Source organism: Scylla paramamosain, chromosome 7 (genome assembly GCF_035594125.1).
Source record: "Scylla paramamosain isolate STU-SP2022 chromosome 7, ASM3559412v1, whole genome shotgun sequence".
NCBI classification, from domain to species: Eukaryota; Metazoa; Arthropoda; class Malacostraca; order Decapoda; family Portunidae; genus Scylla; species Scylla paramamosain.
The window spans coordinates 31893483-31913115 of NC_087157.1; the positions used below are offsets into that span (position 1 = coordinate 31893483).

General features: G+C 43.7%; 1 protein-coding gene and 1 long non-coding RNA gene across 2 annotated transcripts in view; one reads left to right on the forward strand and one right to left on the reverse strand.

Moving 5' to 3' along the window:
- LOC135102369 (uncharacterized) overlaps nucleotides 1–19633 on the forward strand; it is a 165071-nt gene that overhangs the window by 128996 nt on the left and 16442 nt on the right. Inside the window, exon 3 of the long non-coding RNA XR_010269640.1 lies at nucleotides 7667–7763. This is a non-coding gene — a long non-coding RNA (uncharacterized LOC135102369). The remainder of the gene's footprint in view (nucleotides 1–7666; nucleotides 7764–19633) is intronic.
- LOC135102366 (metabotropic glutamate receptor 8-like) overlaps nucleotides 1–19633 on the reverse strand; it is a 172906-nt gene that overhangs the window by 92683 nt on the left and 60590 nt on the right. Inside the window, 2 exon segments of the mRNA XM_064007497.1 lie at nucleotides 15288–15467; nucleotides 17431–17562. Coding sequence (XP_063863567.1) covers nucleotides 15288–15467; nucleotides 17431–17562 — 312 coding nt within the window.

Here is a 19633-nt window from a genome sequence, read left to right on the forward strand (position 1 = left end):
TTCTTCTTTTTCTCCTAATTTTTTTGCTCGATCTCATTCTTCCTATCTTATTTGCTTCTCTTCTTTCCTTCCCTTCCATCTGTCTCCCCTTCCTTCCTCATTCGTCCTATCTCCTTTTCATAATTGGTTTCTTTCCTGTTTCCCTCTTCCTTCCTTCGTAGATACTTCCATCTCACGCTTCTTTCTTCTTTCTTTCCCTCCCTTCCTGTTTCGTTTTTTTCCCTCTTCACCTCTCGTTCCTTCCCTCCATCCGTCTATTCTCCTTCCCTTCCTCTTCCTTTCTTCCATTCTTCCCTTCCTGTCTTTCTTTTACATTCTCTCCCTCTCTCACCCTCGTTCTCTCTGTTGTCTTGTGTCCCTCTCTCCCTCTCTCCCTCCCTCCCTGCCTCCCTGCCTCCCTGGCTCACTATTCTTCGTCTTAGCTCCCTTTCCTCAACTTCATTCCAGTGTAAGAGGAAGACAGGAAAAAGAGGAGAAGGGAAGGAGGGAAGGAAGAGGTGAACTGGATCTGCGCCAGGTATCAGATTTTCCTCCACCCCCCTCCCTCCCTCCCTCCAAACTCACCCCCTCACTTCCACCCACTTCTTATCATTCCTCCCTCTCGTTTTCTCTCCTTTCCTCTCTATTTTTTCCTCCGGCTTCTTTGTTTCCCTTTCATTATTTCTCTATCAGTCGCAAGTTCTGTTTTTTTCCTTTCTCTTTCTTTTCTTTCTCTCTCTCTCTCTCTCTCTCTCTCTCTCTCTCTCTTTTTCCATGATTCCCCTATTCCTGGATGCTTATTTTTTCCCTCCCTCTTTCCATCGTTCTCTCTCTTCATGTTTTTCTTCTCTAAAACTCTCACTTTTTTATTCCATTCTTTTTTTCCTTTTCCTTTTTCATACGATTTTCCCTTCCCACTCTTATTCCTTCTTTTTCCTTTCTCTCCTTTCACTACTCTCTCTATCTCTCACTTCGTTTCATTCCCTCTGTTTTCCCTCACCTCTCTTTTTTATTTTTCTTCTTCCTCCTCCACGCTTCCTTTTAAACTCTTATTCTTAGACACGCGTAAGCCAACAGACGGTAAGGATTTTCTCTCACATGACGAAAGGGCGTAAGTGGAGGGCAGGATGAACAGGAAGAGGCGGGAGTACGCGATAAAGGATTACGGAGATGAGAGAAGAAGGAGAAGAGGAGGAGGAGGAGGAGGAGATGTGGGTTGTGGTGGTGGTGGTGGTGAAAGAGAAGAAGGACGTGGTAGAGGAGGAAAATGAGGACATGAATGCAGGAGGAGGAGGAGTAGGAGGAACACAAAGAAAGAACAATCAGCATTAGATATCTTTAAGCTCGTAAGAGAGTAATTGTGATAAACAACACTAATGTATGGAGGAGGAGGAGGAGGAGGAGGAGGAGGAGGAGGAGAGGAGGAGGAGGAGAAGGAGGGATAAAAAGAGAAAGAAGACGAGGAGGAGGCGGATTCTTAACTCTCTCTCTCTCTCTCTCTCTCTCACGTATCAGCTAGCACTGCCACCCTGTTATCTGAAACACTACTCGTATTTCTCCGCCTCCTGTGTGCCTCGCCTCGCCGCCAAGCCCGCCAAGCCTCAAATGACTGCCTCGTTTACAAACATGAAGGTCCCAGCACCTCGCCAGCGCCCTGCCAGCACTTCGCCACCACCAGCACTTCGCCAGCTAGCCACCCAGCAGACCAACGGCGGACACAGGTCGTACCCATAATACACCTCGAGGCTATTTACAAGTGAGTCTGCCGATGACGGAGAGAGAGAGAGGGAGGGGGAGGGGAGGAGGGACGAGGTAGTGTGAGAAAGAGAGAGGGGGAGTGTGAGAGAGAGTTTTAGGAAGCACAAGATCAAGAAAAGTCCGTGTGTTCCTTCTTTTCCTCTCTCTCTCTCTCTCTCTCTCTCTCTCTCTCTCTCTCTCTCTCTCTCTCTCTCTCTCTCTCTCTCTCTCTCTCTCTCTCTCTCCATCAGATTTCAACGTTGCAAAATTTTCCAGTTCTTCTCTCTTCTGACGCAGCACCTGATGTATTCCTCCTCCTCTTCCTCTTCCTCCTCCTCCTCCTCCTCCTCCTCCTGGCGGCGGGCGGGTGACAGTCTCCCAGTGGCACCTGATAGAGTATTGCTTTTGTCTCTTTTTTTACTCTAGGGAGCATTCTTCAGTGTCCGCGCCTTCCTTCCTTCCCTCCTTCTCTCCTTGCTTTCTTTCCTTCATCCTCCTTTCTCTCTCTCTCTCTCTCTCTCTCTCTCTCTCTCTCTCTCTCTCTCTCTCTCTCTCTCTCTCTCTCTCTCTCTCTCTCTCTCTGTGTGTGTGTATTTTTAATCTTATTTTTTTATTTTCTTTCTTCTTGTATTCATCTTTTCTTTTTTTCGTTTGTGTGTTTTCATCCTTCTTACCTGTTTCTTTCATTCCTGTACTTTAATATTCCCTTTTGCTTTCTCTCTCTCTCTCTCTCTCTCTCTCTCTCTCTCTCTCTCTCTCTCTCTCTCTCTCTCTCTCTCTCTCTCTCTCTCTCTCTCTCTCTCTCTCTCTCTCTCTCTCTCTCTCTCTCTCTCTCTCTCTCTCTCTCTCTCTCTCTCTCTTCATCCACGTAATAGTCCCACTTTCTCTAAAATTCTGCCTCTCTTTAACTCTCTCTTTTACCTGCACCAAAATTCACACACACACACACACACACACACACACACACACACACACACACACACACACACACACGGTTCCTGTCTCCTGTTCGTGTCTCGCTAATGATGTGGCGGGAGTGATTTGCAGGTGCTCGGGCCTTTCAAGTATGCCTCGCCTCGCCTCACCTGGCTTGGCTGTAGGGGGGTGAAGGGAGGTTAAGGTGTGAATAGGTGCAGTGTCAAAGAGAAATGGCCCGAATACCTTCATCTCTTACTCATTTCCATTCCTATTCCTGCCCCTCTAGCTGCCTTCCTCATGTTCCCACTCTTATTGCTAGTCTTATTACTATTATTATTATTATTATTATTGTTATTATTACTATTATTATTATTATTATTGTTATTATTACTATTATCATTATTATTTTCTTGTTTTTTTCTCGTTGTTCTTTTATCTTCCTCTCTTCCTTCCTCCTCCTTCTCCTACGTTTCTTATTCTTTCTCCTCTTTCTCCTTCCTCTTTTATCTTTTTTTTCTCTTCGCCATGTTTTTTCTTCTTTTCCTCTCTGTCTCTCTTGTTTCTCTTCTTCCTCCTCAACTTCTTCCTCCTTCTACTCCTTATTCTCGTATTTTCCTTTTCCTCTTCTTCTTTCGTCCTCCTTTTTCTTCCACGGTCTTTTTTTTTTCTTCTTTTCTTCTCTCTTTCTCTTATGTCTCCTCTCCCTCATATTTTTCTCCTCCTGTTCTCTCGTTTTTCCTCTTCTGTCGTCGTCCTCCTCCTCCTCCTCCTCCTCCATGTTTTTTTTTTAATGTTATTTTCCTCTTCCTTCTTGTTTCTCTTCGTCTTCTTTTTAGTTCTTTTCTTTCTCTTTCTTTTCCTCCTCCTTTTCCTTCCCTTCAGCCATCGTCCCCAGCTCCTCCACCTCCTCCTCCTCCTCCTCCTCCTCCTCCTCCTCCTGTGTCTGTCGTTCGTCTTCCCAAGGTCGTCTGAATCACTTTCTATTTTAACATTTTCTTGTCTTATTTCAGTTTCTGCTTATTTGTCTCGAGTGGAGCAAGCAAGGTCAACTATATTTTAGGCAGAATTGACGTGCCAAAGGAACATAAATTTGCCGACGTAACAGGCGCTCCTTCCGCTTCCCTTAATGTATTCTGCATAGTATTAGACATTTATCTCTACCGGCCATACTGTGTTACTACTTTTCATCTTCCTTCTTTAGCTTACCTAACCTAATATACTGCTTCCTTTAGTATATTCTACATAGTATTAGACATTTATATCTACCTACCATGTTACTTTTCTGCTATTAATGTTCCTACCTAACTTAACCTAACCTAACCCTTAATTAATCTAACTTTACGAAACCTAACCTAACCTGGCCTAACTTAACCTAACCTAACCAAACCTAACTCTACCTAAGCTAACTTTACCTAGCCTTACTAAATTTAACTTAATCTGATCTAACTTAACCTAACCTAATCTAACCTGACCTGACCTAACCTAACCTAAACTACTATTTTTCGCCAATCATACGAAAAAAAATGACGGATTTAGCAGACTATATAAACATCAGTTCCTGTTTATAGTGACTTTTTTTTTTTTTTGTAATATTTAAAGGAAAGGTCCATGAAGTCCCTTGTGACACCAGCAATCGAAGTAAAAACGTGGTTGGATCCCAAGGGCCACAGAGATTATTAGTCGGGTTCCCATGAGCATTTTCCTTTGCCGATACGGAATTCTCGTTGATCTATAACTACATCCACAAGAGCACTCTCAAAAACCTTGCATTCCCAACAGACCTCCTTCAAAGTAGTCTGGGTATAAGTAGTGACCGATATGTCTCCCAATTGACTCGGCAGAAGCAGCTCATAGTTATAAAAGCACTCCTAAATATCCTGACACTTCCAACAGAGCTCCTTTAAAGTACTCGAGATCAGATCAAGAAACGTTTGGGCATTAGTAGTGGCCGATGTGTCCGTCAGCTGGTGCAGTAGGAACACCTGTTATAGTTAGTTTAGAGAATGTAGACAGCTATTCTTCAAGTGTTGGTGTCTGGCTTCCATGTGCATGTCAGCTGATGCATTAGGAACACTTATTATGGTTAGTTTAAAGGATGCAGACAGTTATTTTTCAAGTGTTAGTGTCTTGCTGGCTTCCTTCGTCATGATGGTAAAGAGCGCGAGATGTTTGCTTATCATTCAATCTCCTTCTGTACTAGTCAGTCTTTCTCATAATCATGTACACCTTTTAAGACTCATTTATTGTACTATAGTCTCTTAAAAACCTTACTTCTATAGTAAATATGGAATTAACTTCATATTCCTTTCTTCCTTCTGCCCATAGAACGATTTACTACTGTGATTTAATGTTGACGAGACTACGGCAGTGAAAAGATTAAATACTTCACTGACTGGTTCTAGCTCAGCCCGTGTGACATAATGCTGGACTGCGGTAGATACTGTACACACTCATACCCACACACCTGGCCAGTATAAACAGATAAATAGCGTTTCTTTTCTCTCCATATACAATACAGATCACGTACAGTCTCCTTATACTTCATCTTTCCAATCTTTCCTGAGGTCTTCCAGAAATCCACTTGTAGCTCAGATTGGTTCAGGTATTATTTTTACTTTCTGTGTTCGGGTTAACTGTCGAATCAACTGTGCTGGCCCCTATGTCTGCGTCTTTGCTTTTATTAGTAGTAGTTAGTGTCGTTGTTGTTGTTCGTGCTGCAGTTGTTGTTGTTGGTGGTGGTGGTGGTTGTGGTGGTCGTGGTTAATTGGTGGTTAAGTGTTGTTGTTGTTGTTGGTTGTGGTGGTGGTCGTGGTTAATTGGTGGTTAAGTGTTGTTGTTGTTGTTGTTGTTGTTGTTGTTGTTGTTGTTGTTGTTGTCGTTGGTATTGCTGTTCATTCATACCGCAAATGTTACATTACTTTCAAACAAGGTACAACAAAAGGGTTAAAAACAGCCAAAATTTATGACGGTGTTATTTTAGTTAATCTCTACGTTTTGCATATTTTTTCCCCTTTCCCTAAACGTATGAAGTCAGAAGTGCTATTAGTGAGAGTTTTGACTGCCTGCATGCCTCCATTATGGCGTGCTGAGTGAGGGCTCTTTCTCTCTCTCTCTCTCTCTCTCTCTCTCTCTCTCTCTCTCTCTCTCTCTCTCTCTCTCTCTCTGTTAGTGGCATCATTGTCATCTTCCCTTTCTTCTTCTTCTTCTTCTTCTTCTTCTTCTTCTTTTTCTTCTTCTTCTTCTTCGTCTTCATTTTCTTCACCACCACCACCACCACCACCACCACCAAAACCCAGCTTCATGATGCCACAACAATCAACATCATCACCAACAACACAGCACGCATTACACATCACAAACCCCATCCTCCACTGCCTGCCCTCCGTCTCTCTCTTCACACATGCAGAGACGAGGGAGGCCACTAAACGGGGAAGGGGTGGAGTGGGGGGTGTCTCAGTTCCACCTCTTTACTTCAACTGCGCCACGCCTGGAAGAATTGCGTGTGTCAGGCTTTTCCGGGGGCTGGGCTGGGCTGGGCTGGGCTGGGCTGGGCTGGGTGGATCACGAGGCCTCCCGCACCTGGCCGCTATAATGCTCGCCCCGCCACGCGTGAAGGCCGCGGCGCCGCTTAGTCCGCCTTGCCCACGTAAAAGCAACTTCATGTCAGCAGCGGCGACAGTCTAGCGAGGAATGAGGCACGAGGCTCCTTGAGAGAGAGAGAGAGAGAGAGAGAGAGAGAGAGAGAGAGAGAGAGAGAGAGAGAGAGAGAGAGAGAGAAAGGAACAGGCAGGCAGGCAGAACAGTTAAACAGACAGAACAGGTAGACAGACTGACAGACAGACAGAAAGACAGACATATACAGAAACAGACAAGCAGGTAGAACAGACAGGTTAGGTTAAAGACAGACAGATAGATAGACACACAGAAAAGCAGAAACAAACAGCTAGACAGAGAAAAAGAGACAGAAAAAGAAGCAGATCAAGAGAAACGAACATAGAGAGAGAGAGAGAGAGAGAGAGAGAGAGAGAGAGAGAGAGAGAGAGAGAGAGAGAGAGAGAGAGATCCTCCGGCCTAAACTTTGTGATTTTGTACTCCGCAGCGAGGAAAACAAACCCTCGCCGGAGAGCCGCATCAGTGACGCCTGGCAGCACCTCACACACTCCGGGCCGCGGTGATTGAGTTCGTGTGTGAAGTTCGTTGTTCCATTACACGACTGTTGTTTGCTTGAGACTTATTCCCTCCGCTTCCTTACGATATTACGGTACAGGGATTACATTGACATTATCATCATTACATCAGTTTGTTTGATGATAAAGATCAGCGTTATTGTTTCTTGTTCGCTGGAGTAATAATGCAAAACATTATCGCCGTATTAGTGCGTATGATGAAGTCCCGCACTATTGCTTCCCGTCTGCGAAATAGTAGAGTCATAGTGAAGAAATAATATGAACATTACCATTAAATTAATTCCGTGTCATAAAAGCTTCACGCTATTGCTTCTTCTTGTCTGCGGAATAGAATAAAATGAAAATAACTTAGGTGCCTCAACACTTTTAAATCCTTTCAGCATTCCATTAGCGCTCAGGGAGAGACTTTCCTCCAAGAACAGCTCCGATTCTGTGGAACTTTTGAAAAGGTTTGCCGTTCAGGCGGAGCACCGAAATTGTTGGACTTATTACGCCAGACGGTTTTTCCATTCCGCGCCGTCCTTTATGCGTTAATTGAGGGAGGCAGGCAGTGGCGGCGCGGCACACTGCGGAGTGAGGCTCGTGAGGCTGCTGTGGATGTGTTGTGTTGTGCCTTTGTTGTGGAAAAAGTTCATAAATAAAGTGTAGCGTCTTGTTTCGTCCACTTATTCGCCATGTTGATTTTTTTATGGAAATGGATGAGAACAGTTATCAGATAAGAGAGAGAGAGAGAGAGAGAGAGAGAGAGAGAGAGAGAGAGAGAGACTCATGGCACACTCCTTACTTTATTTTGGGGTTTTTAATTAATGTGTTTCTTTACATCTCATAATGCGTCTTGTTTTCAGGTTGCTTCCCGCGTCAGGAGGCAACCAGTGCAGCAGCGTCTTCAGGCGGAGGCGCTTCTCGCTCCCTTGACTCTTCCTCTTCTTCTCCTGTTGATGAGTACTTGAGTCTGGTGTTGTTTGTTCTTCCTTTACGTTACTTTGTGTTTCCTTTCAATCTGTTCATGGATGATTGGATATTTGTTTATTTATTTATTTATTTATTCATTTATTTATTTATTTATTTATTTGTCTATTTTTTTATTCATTTGCATGTGATACCGACTTATACACACAAAAAAATAACAAAATACATACATACATACATACACATGCATACAAATCGAAATAAAACTGGCGCCTTTAAAGTGAAGCGCAAGAATAGTGTGTGTGTGTGTGTGTGTGTGTGTGTGTGTGTGTGTCTGTGTGTGTGGCGAACAGGAACTTGTTATATTTTCTATTTGCTTTCGCGCCATTTTTTTTTTTTTTCTGACCAATATTCGCAACAGGTAAGGATGGAATGATTAGTGAGTGTTTCTCTCTCTCTCTCTCTCTCTCTCTCTCTCTCTCTCTCTCTCTCTCTCTCTCTCTCTCTCTCTCTCTCTCTCTCTCTCTCTCTCTCTCTCTCTCTCTCTCTCTCTCTCTCTTTCTCTTTGTAGAACGAGTAGCAACTTTCTATTTTGTATTTTGTTTTTTATTCTTTTTTATTCTTTTTTCCCTTTGTATTAGTGAGTCTTTTTTCCTTTTTTTCCCCTTTCTAGGATGAGTAACTACTTTCTATTTTATATTTTGTACATTTGCTTATACAACTGTTTCTTTCCCTAATGGATACTTGCAACAGCTAACGTGGTAAATGATCAATGAACGGTATTTTATTTTTTTCCCCTTTTCTTTCCGTTTCCATCGAGTACCATCTTTGTGTTTAATATTTCGTGTATTTACTCATACAGATTTTTCCTTCCCTGTCCAATACCAGTAACAGCAAACGTGGCAATGATTAGTAGTGGGATGATTTTTTCTTTTCTTTTTTTCCTTCTTTCCCTTTCCTTCGAGATAATTAGGGCGGTGGCAGCAATTACTCGCGGGTCAGGAGGGGAAGCCGCCGCCAAGGTGTTGAATTATTGCCGTAAGTTTTTTTGTATTTTTTTTTTCTTTTTTTCTAAGTACATTTCTAGATCAAAGTAGTTTTTTTCCCGTTTTCCCGTTTTCCTTTTTTTTCTTTTTTTTTAATATGAGCTGCCGTAATTAGTTTGTTAAGTATATGTCTTTAGATCAAAGTAGATTTTTTATTTCTTTTGTAGAAGTTTTCATATAACTTCATATTGCTCGGGACTTGTAATTGGAAGGCTAGTTTTTCTTCATATTTTTCTTCTTTTCTTTTTTTCTACATGATGTTTCGTAAAGTTTCGCTTAGCTTTGGGCGTAATTAGACGAGGATGTTTTTCTTTATGAGACTCTTTCGTATAGTTTTGTGTAGGCATCTTATGAGCATGAGTATATCTTCCCTATATGAGATTTCACCCCGCATTCTCCCACACTGTCTTCTCTCTCAAAGACTACAAGTGCTTTCAAAGGCCACAGATGATATGTCAGGTTTTTATAAGTGTTTAGCAGGTGCTGAATCCTCCTTATACCTCCACGAGAATTGTGAAAACGTCTTTGATGGCCTCACTAACTATGCAAAAGCCAGTAGTGGGGATAAGAGGCTGTAGTGTCTTGAGAACAGCATAGTTTCTGCCTCTTCATCTCCCACCACGGAGCGCTTCAAGCTAATCGGGGCAGTCATCTTGAAAACTTCCACAACACTGGTCTTATCCTTTTGACTGCTATTTTGTACATCTTTCCTTAATAACTAATCACTCTGAGACAACTTCACTTGTTCTGCAGCCACTTCCAATCTTTTAATCGGGTAGAAATCGCAAAATCTGTTCTTTTTCATTCGCTTCTTCTTATACATGTCATGCTTTACTTCTGGCGATGTTCGTTGTTTCCATATGGTAGTGAAAGGGTTGTATTTTGTTTGTATTTCTCTTCGTCATTTTTTTTTCTCTTGAGTTCCTTTCTTACAGCTTCATTTATTGTCTCTGTTGATCTATTCCGTATTTATTTATTATGCTTTTCCTTTCCTCGCGAACTTAAAGATGAATTTGGTCTCGCCTGATCATCGTTTTCCATTGCCAGTACGTCCATTCCTGTCTGTACCTTGATGCTTGTTACGGATGCTACAAGCGTGGTGGTTATTGTCAGTAATTAGACCGTGATCCGCAGCACTGCACTCCCCTCATTACCTATCGCCAGGCCTTCACCGCCATCATTCCTGTAATTTTCGCTGCTCAGGACACAATGGAGGGATGTTTTGTTGCCTTATCATGAGCACACTCGTAAAAGCCTGATGTTTTTTTTTCTCTTTATCTATTTGTTCGTGTGTGTGTGTGTGTGTGTGTGTGTGTGTGTGTGTGTGTGTGTGTGTGTGTGTGAAGAAGGCTTAGGACACAAAAAATTGAGTTAAAAAAAGAACCGTAATTGCCACACCCACCCCCCTAAAAAAATGCTAATTCTTGAAAAGTTTCAGATGCGTTAGTTAGGTAAGTTCCGGAGCTGTCTTCGCCCCAGCCTTTCGAAAGCGTTCAAGGCGCAGGAAGGCGCGTAGACAGAAACAGACACAAGTCACAATGTTTACTAGTGAAAGAGATGGTTAATGATACTGTTTGATCTTCCTTTGTGTTCTTTTGTTCACCGGCTGCCTTCTAAGCGACCCACCGATGGGACCACCGGCGGTTTTAATCTTCCTTTGTGTTCCTTTTGTGGCCTTGCTGCCTTGTAAACGTCTCACTGATGACCACGGCTACTGCTTGTTCTTCATTTGTGCTCCTTTGTGCCCCTGCTGTCTTGAAACGTTGCATTAATACCAAGCAAAAAAAAAAAAGAAAAAAAGAAAAAAAAACATTTGTAATATTCCGTACTCCAACACCCTCTTCAATATATCAGCGGATTAAATTAATGAAAAGTATTTACTACACATTACTATTCCCACGCTCTCCACTTTCCCACTATACATAATTACTAGTGGCACATCGGAATTCGGCAGTGAGCAAAATTTTAGTAGCACAACTGTTGCATTCGGTTTTGTTTATAGTTTCACCGTCCGTCACCGCGCCGCCCCTCGCCATGTCTCACTGTTACGACTCCCGCTTTACTTCACTGTTACCGCCCCTCCCTCCCGTTTTTTGTTTCCTTTCCAGCGTATTTGTAGAAGAAACGTGGATTATTATTTAAAACTTTCACCTGCAGAGAGAGAGAGAGAGAGAGAGAGAGAGAGAGAGAGAGAGAGAGAGAGAGAGAGAGAGAGAGAGACACTGTAAGCTTTAATATGCACCACCACATTAAAGCTTAACACCCAGCTTAACAACAAGTCCACAGCAGTGAGGGAGGGGGGTGTAGGAAGAGAGAGAGAGAGAGAGAGAGAGAGAGAGAGAGAGAGAGAGAGAGAGAGAGAGAGAGAGAGAGAGAGAGAGAGAGAGAGAGAGAATAGAGAAGGGAAGAAGAGGGGCTGGGAGGGACTGGTAAGGTAGCAAGGGAGAGAAGAAAGAAGATGGATGGATACTAGAGAGAGAGAGAGAGAGAGAGAGAGAGAGAGAGAGAGAGAGAGAGAGAGAGAGAGAGAGTAAGGGGGATGAAGAGGAGGATTTCAGGCAGCAAACAGGAAAAATGGACAAAGGTGAGTTAGGAGAGGAGAGGGAGAGGCGTGAGGCGTGCGTGAGAGAGAGGAGGCTGTGAGAGGCAGGGAGAGGGGAGGCCAGAGGATGCGACAAGGGGAAAGACTGGAAGGGAGAGGGAGAGGAGATGAAGGGGCATAGATGGTCGAGAGGAAGAGGGGAGTGAGAGAGGCAGAGAGGCAAGATTGGAGTTACATTGGATCAGAGAGAGAGAGAGAGAGAGAGAGAGAGAGAGAGAGAGAGAGAGAGAGAGACAGTGTATGTAAGAGTGCTAAATAAGAAAGAGATGGACGTGATAAGAGATCCGGTCACATTTTGTATTCATTAAACCGATTCAGGAAAAAAAAAAAAAAAAAAGAAAACGAGGATGAAAAAATACAAAATCGAAAACGCACATCGAAAGTAAGAACGCACACACACACACACACACACACACACACATTACACATTATTAAACGGAACAGAAATACGACAACAACAATAACAACAAGTGGACGATGAAAAAAAAGGAAAAGGATGAAAAAAGACAAAAAATAAATAAATAAATAAAATGGGAAATAAGAGATAGATTAATAAACAAGGAAAGGAAGAGGAAAGGAACGGAATATAAGGAAGAGAAGTGGAGAAAATGACGAAGGAATAGGAGAATAAGATGACGATACCAGGAACTGAGAGGACTTGAAGGAGGAGGAGGAGGAAGAAGAAGAAATAAAATAGAGAACAACAACAATTGCAGAGAGAGAAAAAAATAGGAGAAATGAAGGAAACGAAGAGATGGAGACAACAGAAGCATTCGACTGAGAGAGAGAGAGAGAGAGAGAGAGAGAGAGAGAGAGAGAGAGAGAGAGAGAGAGGAGACGCTGTGACCTCTCTCTCTCTCTCTCTCTCTCTTTCCCCTCAGCAGAGAACGACGTAAAAGTGAAGGGAGTTGCGCGGTTTTCAAGAATCTGCGTAATTAGCGCTTCTCGACGGCACCTCTCTGGCCTTTTCTTTTCCTTGTTTTTCTTTCCCTCTTTTATGTTCGGCTGAAAGAGAAAAAGTGGTGGTGGTGGTGGTGGTGGTGGTGGTAGAAATAGCGGTTGGTATTGGAAGTGGTGATAGTTGTTGTTGTTGTCGGTGTTGTTGTTGTTTTAGTAGTAGTAGTAGTAGTAGAATTAGTTTTTTGTTTGGCAAAGAATTATGAAAACCATGCCATTTTAATTGATTTGAGGTATTATTCCGTAGCGAGTGAGAGAAAGCGAGATTACAGGAACGCAATTCTCTCTCTCTCTCTCTCTCTCTCTCTCTCTCTCTCTCTCTCTCTCTCTCTCTCTCTCTCTCTCTCTCTCTCTCTCTCATTAATACATTTCTTGCAGTATTTAAGGCAATTAACAAAGAGTTTTAAACGCTGGAGATGTTATTATGAGTATGAATTACCTGAAAACCGTGTTGAGTCATGGTCACGAGATGAGCAACTTGCCACGCCCACTCTGATATTGTGTGTTTTTCTCTTTCTTTCGTTTCTTTAAGTGTCAAGTTTTTTTTTATCTGCCAAAAAAATCTACCGGTGATGAGGCAGTTGGTAATTATTCTTAACATAATCATAAGTTAAGGGCAAGAAACATTTTGATTAGAAATTGTAGTGATTATGTTTTAAAGGAAACGGAAATTATGATAACCTGTTTAACCTTTATGTCTCCTGTCCAGATATCTGTATTCTTTTTGAGGATGAGAGAGAGAGAGAGAGAGAGAGAGAGAGAGAGAGAGAGAGAGAGAGAGAGAGAGAGAGAGAGAGAGAGAGAGAAACAAGGAAACTTTTATCATTCCCATTACTTTCATTGCTGCACTTGCTTCTGCTACTTCAACTCTCTCTCTCTCTCTCTCTCTCTCTCTCTCTCTCTCTCTCTCTCTCTCTCTCTCTCTCTCTCTCTCTCTCTCTCTCTCTCTCTCTCTCATTGTCCCCCGGTCCCTTTTCCCACGAGTGTTAGAATTCCCTCTTCAGTTCAAATATTTGCTCGTCCTGATTCAAGGTACGTGTGAAGGACGAGGTTACCTGTGAGTGAGCCGTCCGCTGCTGCTTAATTATTGCTATCAAGACTTGCTCGAGGAGTTAAGGTCCGGGAGAGGGATGGGGGATGGGTGTCTATGGGTACAGGGAGGGGCTGGGAGGGAGTGAGGGCAAGGATATAGCGCCTGGTTGAGTAAAGTAGTGGTGGTGGTGGTTTGCATGCCAGGTACAGTTTCTCAGCGGGAGGGTGGAGCAGGACCATTGTACGAAGAAGAAAGAGAGCCATAAGAAAGATGAAGGAGGGAAGGAAAGGAAAAAAGCGAAAGACTGGAAAAAGAGGAAGGGTGCGTAGCGTACGTAGAAGGCCTGCTGTTTCCCTCCAGTTATGCTCATGCTCCTCCTCCTCCTCCTCCTCCTCCTCCTCCTCCTCTTCCTCCTCCTTCCCTCATTTTTCTTCTCTTTTCTCTTCTTCTTCTTTTTCCTCCTCCTCCTCCTGATGCTGCATTTCCTACATAGGTTCTCTCTCTCTCTCTCTCTCTCTCTCTCTCTCTCTCTCTCTCTCTCTCTCTCTCTCTCTCTCTCTCTCTCTCTCTCTCTCTCTCTCTCTCTCTCTCTCTCTCTCTCTCTCTCTCTCTCTCTCTCTCTCTCTCTCTCTCCGGATCTCCCAGAAGATGTGAAGAAATATTGACCAAAGCAGGAGGGAAAATGAAACCATCTCTCCTACTCTCTCTCTCTCTCCTCCGCCTCCTCCTCTTCGTCCTCCTCTTTTTTTCCTCCTGCTATTTCACCTTCTCCTCCTCCTGTTCATCTTCATTTCTTTCCTCTTTCGCTTCTACCACCACCACCACCACCACTTCTGTCCTCTAGCGCCCCCCCCACCCACCACACACTCCCTCCTGTTTGTGTTCCTCCTTCTCCTCCTCTCTGTGCTTGTCTTTCTCGCCCTTCTCCTTCTTTTTTTCCTTTTTTTTTCTTTTTTTGTAAGTCTATCTTTCTCAGTAAATTAGACGGTGTAGTGAATCGCAGAGAGTTTCGCTAAGGTTTTTGTAGGTCTGCGTTCCTCGTTCTTCATTTGTGTTCCCTTGTGTTCCTTCCTGCTCCTTCTCCTCTTACCTTCCCACTAGTCTGTGTCTTTCACTATAAAGATGAAAAAGATTGTGTAATTTATCGCATTCAGTTTCGTAAAGGTCAGTTGGTCTACGCTCCTCGTTCTTCCTTTGTGGTCTGTTGTGTTTCCTTCAGCTCCTCCTCCTCCTCCTCCTCCTCCTTTCCCACTATACATACAGAGTCGTTAACCCTTTCGCTGCCGTGTGCGTCTTTTCTTAGCACTGCAGTGAATTGATTAAACAGCAACATCAACAACAACAACAACAACAACAACAACAAAAATATGAGGCTAATTTTATCTTTACTAAGCTATAGAAGTACAGTTTCAAAACTAATCCAAAAAAAAAAATATATACGAGTATATATATATATATATATATATATATATATATATATATATATATATATATATATATATATATATATATATATATATATATATATATATATATATATATATATATATATAAGTCTTTCAAAACCTGTGTACGATAATGGGAAAGACTGAAGGGCAGTGAAAGGGTTAAGGTCAGTAAGTTTGCGCTCTTTATTATTTCTTTACGATCTATTGTGCTCCCTCTTCCCCCTTCTTTTCCTCCACTCCACGTCTTTCACCAATACAATCTTTACCCTTTCTTTGTGTTCCCTTACGTTCCCTGCCCTCACACTCACACACTACTCCACGTCTTTCACCAATACAGTCTTTACCCTTCCTTTGTGTTCCCTTACGTTCCCTGCCCTCACACTCACACTACTCCACGTCTTTCACAATACAATCTTTACCCTTCCTTTGTGTTCCCTTACGTTCCCTTCCCTTACACTCCCCAGTACTCACCTTCTCCCCGTAGTCTCCTTCGTCGGCCAGGGTGGAGACGTACTGCCACTTGAACGCCTTCACCACCTCCACCATGGCCATTGCTTGGAAGTTATCAGGCGGAACCACGCGGCTGAAGTACTCGAAGCGGGACTTGTCTGAGAGTTCCGTGGAGGTGGAGGCGTAGCTTATTTGAGGGATCTGCGGGGCGTGGGGGAGAGAGAGAGAGAGAGACAGAGAGATAGACAGAGAGAGGAAAGGAGTGAGGGAGGGACATGGGGGTGGAAGGAGAGAGGAGAGAGGTCAGACGGAGAGGGAAGGAAGTAAGAGGGTTGAGGTCGGTGGGCGGTAAGAGAAAAGCCGTGGAGTTTGTGAATAAAAGGATAAAAGTAGGCAAGACGAGGCACACGTGAATGGGAAAGCAGTGAGGTCAAGATGGGGGGATGGGTGGAGTGGGTGGAGGCAGGGAGGCATGGGTGGAAGAGGAGGAAGAGGAGAAAGAGAAAAGACGCAAGGAGGAGGATAGAAGGAGATGCACGCGAAGATGTGGAAATGGAAGAGGGAGGAAGAAAGGATGCGAAAATAGAAATAGGTAGATGAGAAGAAGAGAAGTGGATGCGAACGAGTAGAAATAAATGAATGAGGAAGGACAAGGATGCAAGGAAGAAAGTAAATGAAAAAAAAAATGGAGAAATAGATCAATAAAAGAAAGAATGCAATGAGAGAGAGAGAGAGAGAGAGAGAGAGAGAGAGAGAGAGAGAGAGAGAGAGAGAGAGAGAGAGGAATAATAGATAGGCGGAGAAACAGCATACAAGGAAGAGCAAGTGAGGAGGAAAATAGAAAGAAAATTGAGATAGACGATTTGGTGCGGATTGAACAGAGGGGAGGAGAGAGGAGGGAGGGAAGAAGGGAGGGAGAGGAGAGAGGAAAGCAGAGAGAGAGAGAGAGAGAGAGAGAGAGAGAGAGAGAGAGAGAGAGAGAGAGAGAGAGAGAGAGGAGAGAGGGGAGGAGAAGTTGTAGTTGTGATTAGAAGTTGTAGGTTTGAAGTGGGGAGTGAGTGATGAGTTTCGGAGGTAAGGAAGGGATGTGGAAGCGACGGACAGACAGACAGACAGACAGATAGACAGACAGATAGGCGGACAGACGGAAAGATAGGTAAGGAAAGGGGAAAGGGAAGAAATTGGCCATTAGAAAACTTATTGGATACACAGAGACCAATATATCAGGTAGACAGGTGGATGGTGGATACTTATAGATACACCATAGAGATCAATAGACATATTAAGAGACAATGGCTACGGAAAATTGTTCTTCTTTTTACTGAATTTTCTCTCTAAGTGAAGACATAAGCACTATCATTGTTTCCCTCCATCCCTCATTACTTTTCCCTCTTTCCCTCCCTCCCTCCTGTTTTCTCTCTTCTCTCCCTCCTTTTTTGCTCACACATTTTCTTTCCTCCAAAGTATTTCTCTTCCTCCATTTGTCCGTTTGTTGGATGGATAGAGAGAGATTGAGAGCTGGTAGGTCTGTATGTATGTATGTATGTCTTTATATTTGTCTATTTGATCTGTGTGTCTTTTTGTCTGTCTATCTATCTGTATTGATTTAATCTCTCTCTCTCTCTCTCTCTCTCTCTCTCTCTCTCTCTCTCTCTCTCTCTCTCTCTCTCTCTCTCTCTCTCTCTCTCTCTCTCTCTCTCTCTCTCTCTCTCTCTCAACCCTGTTACGCCTGCACCATTTATCCTCCTTTTCGTCTCGTCTTACAGTCTCTCCCTCACTCCAAACATCCCTACTTTTCCCTCCCCCTTCCTCCACCTCCCTTCCGCTTCCTTCCCTCTTATTACCCTTCTCTTTTTCCCCTTCTTCCATCTATCTTACCCTCCACGCTACTTCCTTCCATATCTCTTCCCTTCCAGCATAGTAGAACCTTCCTTCCTTCTCCCTCCTCCTCTTTGTCTCTTTGTCTCTCCCCCTTCCATCATCCTTCATAATATCACACTCCCTCTCTCCCTCCTCTCTCTTTATTTACCATCAGTGTTACCTGTTTACCTGTCCCATTCCATTCCACAGCATTGCCACTCCTCTCTCCCCCTCTCCCTTCCCCTCTCTCTCTCTCTCCCCGTTTAATCTTCCCTTACTTTCCCTCCCCTCATCCCATCCTTACCTTGAAGAGACGTAGGATGTTTGCTATCATGACGGAGACAGAGGAAGAGGCGGCGCCAATCACACCTAGGACAGGTTTAGGCGGCGTGTAGATGGGCTTCACGCCGCCCTTGCACTTGAAGTCTGATGTGTCCTGTGGGAAAGGGAGAGAGAGGGGAGTTAGCCTGGGAGAGGTGCTGTGGTCCTGCTTGTTTGAGTCAGTAAGGGGGTGTGGTGGAGGTGGTAGTGTGTGTGTCAGTGAGGGAAGTGGTGGTGCTGCTGGTTGTGTGTCAGTGAGAGGAGAGGTGTTGTGTGAGTCAGTGAGGGGGTGTGGTAGAGGTGCTGGCTGTGTGTGTCAGTGAGGGAGAGATGCTGTGTGAGTCAGTGAGGGGGTGTGGTAGAGGCGCTGGTTGTGTGTGTCGGTGAGGGAGAGGTGCTGTGGGGATGGTTGCGTTGAGGCGAGATTAAGGTATGGAGCACACCTCCCCAGTCCCACCCCGCCCTATAAGCCACGTGCATTGTGGGAGCTTGAGTCGTATGTGTGAAATGTTGTGTGCTAACGCTCTGACTGTTACTGATACGGTGGCACTTATTGCGTTTCAGGAACCACACGTAATTTCATTGTGTGAAAAGTCGAACTGAAGGTCCTGAGATATATTAATTACTCGATTGTTTCTTTGTTTTCAGTGGTACCTCTAAAATTATGCTCAAAATGTGCATTAAACAACTGTATTAAGAAAAAAAAACAAGCAGTGAAAGAAAAGGCGAAGTTGCTGATGATACAAAATTACAAACATCAGACCAAATCTAATCATGGAACACAGCACAAAAGCATTTAAAAATACTTGAGTCTGAATACCTTTGAACAAGAAGCTTTTCTCTCAGGGCAAGATGGTCGTCCCCTTCCTTACCACGTCCATGAGATCTCGGCCCATATTCATAAACTCTTCGGGCGCTGATGACTATCGTGAAAGGCCACTGAGATGATTAACTGTATCCTCATGATTGTTTTTCCCATTACTGATGCAGAATATTTGTCGAACAACCACTAGAATCATGAAAACACTCTTAAAAGCCCCAATAACTTCCACATAAAATGCCGAAACGTTTGAGGAAACAGTCCTTTGTCTAATACAGAGTGGTTTGCTCGGTGACAGGGACTACTGAGCTGGCTTTGCATCACGGCACATCTCAGGCTTTCCTCCATGCTTCTGTCTGGAAAAGCTGCTCTCTGTCTCAGCCGCCGCCTCGGAAAGGGTGACGGAAATCCTGAGGGCGATCCGGATGTTAGGATTTCTTTGGTGAGCCGAGGTGTCATGATTATGCTTGTGTGTCAGCGGCTCAAGTGTTGCCAGTGTTGTCAGTGTTTGGTCTGTATTCTTAAAAGTGCTGATGTCCTGCCTCCATTCTGCTCTAAAGAGACTAGTGGGAGGCATTGTGGTCTTCAAGGATGTTATCATGATTCTGGTGATAGTACCTTAACCCTTTGACTCCCACTTGGTACACCTTTCCCTAATTACCGATCACTCTGAGACATCTTTACTTGTTCTACAGCCACATCCAACCCTTAAACTGCGATGAGACTACAAAATATATTCATCTTTTCATCGCTAACTTTATTGTAGACGCTAATAAAGACTTAACGCATTGCTTCTGGTGCTGCTAATTGTTTCGTTTAGCAGTGAAAGGGTTAACACGTATTCTGCATCATCAATGTAGAAAAAATCATGAGAAGAACACGACAAATTATCTTTATGGCCTTTGAAAATAACTCTCATAGGAGCCCTAAGTGTTTCAGCATCCAAGTTCTTATTTCAACAAACATCAAGGTTTTATATACTGTAAATGTGATAGGAGTGAATTCTGGAGTCTCCTTCACGTATTAAATATGAGTCTAGTGTGCCGTGCGTAGAGAACTGTTCGAGAAGGGAGGCAGGGAAGGAGAGGGTATCTATAATGCGAGAGAGAGAGAGAGAGAGAGAGAGAGAGAGAGAGAGAGAGAGAGAGAGAGAGAGAGAGAGAAGGGTGATACGTTATTTGACTGGTCGGTCACGTGTGATATTGATGGGACGCCCTCTCACTCACTCTCTTCCTTCCTCTCTCTCTCTCTCTCTCTCTCTCTCTCTCTCTCTCTCTCTCTCTCTCTCTCTCATCACAGTTATAAGCCGTTGTCTTTTCGCTATATCTTTATTCTCTCTCTCTCTCTCTTTCTTCCTCTTATCCTC